This window comes from Loxodonta africana, chromosome 2 (genome assembly GCF_030014295.1).
Source record: "Loxodonta africana isolate mLoxAfr1 chromosome 2, mLoxAfr1.hap2, whole genome shotgun sequence".
NCBI classification, from domain to species: domain Eukaryota; kingdom Metazoa; phylum Chordata; class Mammalia; order Proboscidea; family Elephantidae; genus Loxodonta; species Loxodonta africana.
In genome coordinates this window covers 209,006,390-209,009,225 of record NC_087343.1, presented here as the reverse complement: position 1 = coordinate 209,009,225, position 2,836 = coordinate 209,006,390, and the positions used below count along the sequence as shown (strand labels likewise).

At 41.4% G+C, this 2,836-nt stretch overlaps 1 protein-coding gene across 1 annotated transcript; it reads right to left on the bottom strand.

The window, feature by feature from the left end:
* Nucleotides 1-814: 814 nt before the first annotated feature.
* LOC100675051 (olfactory receptor 2T1-like) lies at nt 815-2,304 on the bottom strand. Its single transcript, XM_023541283.2, has one exon. The coding sequence runs from the start codon at nt 2,155-2,157 to the stop codon at nt 1,189-1,191; it is 969 nt and encodes a 322-aa protein (XP_023397051.2). The 5' UTR covers nt 2,158-2,304; the 3' UTR covers nt 815-1,188.
* Nucleotides 2,305-2,836: the final 532 nt, after the last annotated feature.

Genomic DNA, 2,836 nt, shown 5'->3' with positions numbered 1-2,836 from the left:
ATTCTCTTACAGTTTAGGAGGCTAGAAGTAAGAATTCGGGGTAGCAATTCCAGTGGAAAACTTTCTCTCTCTGTCAGCTCTGGGGGAAGGTCGTTGTCATCAATCTTCCCCTGGTCTAGGAGCTTCTCAGCACAGGGAACCCTGCGCTCTGCTCCTGGCACTTCTTTCTTGGTGGTATGTCGCTCTCCTCTCTGCTTCCTTCTGTCTTTTATACTTCAAAAGAGATTGACTCAAAATACATCCCAACCCTGTAGATTGAGTCCTGCCTCATTAACATAACTGCCTCTAATCCTGGCTCATTAACATCACAGAGGTCAGGATTTACAACACATAGGATAATCACATCAGATCACGAAATAGAATGACAACCATACAATATGGGGAATCATGGCCTAGCCGAGTTGACACATAGTTTGGAGGGACACACTACAATCCATAACAGTATCCTTCCAATTAGCATTCCAGTAAGTTTCTCTAACCTCCTGGAAACCACTTCAAGTGAACAAAACTCTCATGTTGTCTTCTCTGGTAAATATCTTTGCCCTAAACCATCAATTTTAACTCATCTGAAAAATAACTTACTAGTGTGTTGCAAGCAAACAAAAGTTAAATACCGTATTTTTACCAAAAGTGAAAAGCACCTAATGATTGTAGTCAGTACAATGACTGTTGAAAAAATTATTTTTGACTATTTCCCCCCCCTGACAAAAGGGAGCACATACATCAATTCTCCTTCTAAAAGGATGAATCATAGCATTGCTCAAAAAAAAAAAAAAAAAAAAATAGAAAAGATGATATTTCTCTTACACTTAGATGGTGAGCTAGATTTATATAGTAGTGTCACAAATTCCAAAAGTGCCACCTTCCCTCCTTCAATATAGTTTACGCAATTGAAAATAGAATGTGATTTATTTTACCTTGAAAAGGTAAAACTCCAGAAGATTTTTTTTTTAATTATGTTTCTGGAAACCATGGGGCATTTACTTTTAATACAAGTGAACAGAGCAGGAGAAAGGGCCATTTTTAAAAAATGAAAGAAGAAAGGATAAAGGAAGGGGTACAAAGAGGGCACATTTTTATATACTTTTTTTTTGGCAGCCTTCTCTCCAGTTTAATCCTTCAATGACAGCATGAACATACTGGCCACAGTCTCCCGTTCATATTCACCACTCATATGGGAAATAGCCATCAAAAGGCATCCTCTGACACTCTTTGTGAAGACTTGAACTTCCCCAAGGCCCACCTCAGAGCACCAGTCACGTCCTTGTTCCTCAGACTGTAGATGAGGGGGTTTAGCATGGGTGTGAGGATGGTATAGAATACAGAGAAAATTTTGTCCTGAGCTGGCGTGTGGTAAGAGTGCGGCAGCATGTACGTGTACATGGCAGCCCCATAGAACAAGGTAACCACAGTTATGTGAGATGAGCAGGTGGCAAATGCTTTCTTCCTCCCCTCCGCTGAGCTCATGTGGTGGACTGTGGTCAGGATTCGGGCATAGGAGGCAATCACCACGGAGAAAGGAATCAGCAGCATCAAAACACAGCACACATACATCACTGTCTCATAGGGGGCTGTGTCTGCACATGCCAACTTCAGGACTGCAGGCACCTCACAGAAGAAATGATTAATCTCCCGGGAGTTGCAGAAGGGAAAGCTCATGGTAATGGGGGTTAGGAGGAAGCCATCCAAAGACCCCCCAAACCAGGATCCTGCTATGATCATCCAACAGATCTTGTGACTCATGAGGACAGGGTATCTCAGAGGGTTGCAGATGGCCACATAGCGGTCATAGGCCATGAGGCCCAACAAGAAGAATTCTGCTCCCGCCAAGGTGACATAAAGGAAGTGCTGAGCTGTGCAGCCCACAAAGGAGATGGTCCTTTGGCCCAGCATATAATCAACAAGCATCTTGGGCACAATGGTAGAGATGTACATCATGTCAATGACAGAGAGGTGGCTGAGCAGGAAGTACATGGGAGTTTGGAGGCGTGAGTCAGTGTGGATCAGGAAGATCATGACTCCATTAGCCATCAGTGCAGTGAAGAAGATAACAGTGACAATGGCAAAAAGAAGTTCTGCAGTATCCTTTCTGCTGAACAGCCCCGTGAAGGTAAAGTCTGTAGAGGATGTGTTATACTCTTCCATGGATTCCAACATGGTATTGATATGATCTAGAATCTTACAAATAAAATGATAACATTCCCAGGGAACAAAAATAAAAAATATGGATTGTTAGGCAATGAACTCCCAACAGTTGGAAGAAACAATTTGAGAATATTTTCTTGGTACTGATATCCAGCAACTAATCTATTCCAGAAGGTTTTCAATAAAATTTATCATTTAAAATCAATTATTCTTTAAATTCGTTGGATAAGAAGATGTTGGTGGGTACCATAGTACTACAGTGATACTCATAACACTTAAGGATGCACATCATGCCTTTACCCATCACTTTAGAATGTTTGGGCTAAACAACATTTAAACATATTCTGGTCTGGTGCGTGTGTGTGTTTGTAAATGTGTCTGTGTGTGTGTGTGCATGTGAGAGAGAGAGAGAGAGAAAGATATTAAGAGAGACACACAAAGACAGAGAGACAATATGAATACACTACCATGGATGTAAATTTAAATCACTGTTTTTTTAATGCATTTTTCTTATGATCAGCATCACCACCATCTTCAAAAAATTTTCAGAGGGGCGGAGCCAAGATGGTAGAGAAGTTAGATGCTTCCTGTGGTCCCTCTTACAACAAAGACTCCCCCCAAAAAGTGAATTAATTATATATGACAATCTAGGAGCCCTGGACATCAAAGGCAAAGTTGAGGAGGGAATCAG

What these genes read in the sequence shown, in the direction of transcription:
- LOC100675051 (XM_023541283.2), bottom strand. Translation starts at nt 2,157, where the DNA reads ATGTTGGAATCCATGGAAGAGTATAACACATCCTCTACAGACTTTACC.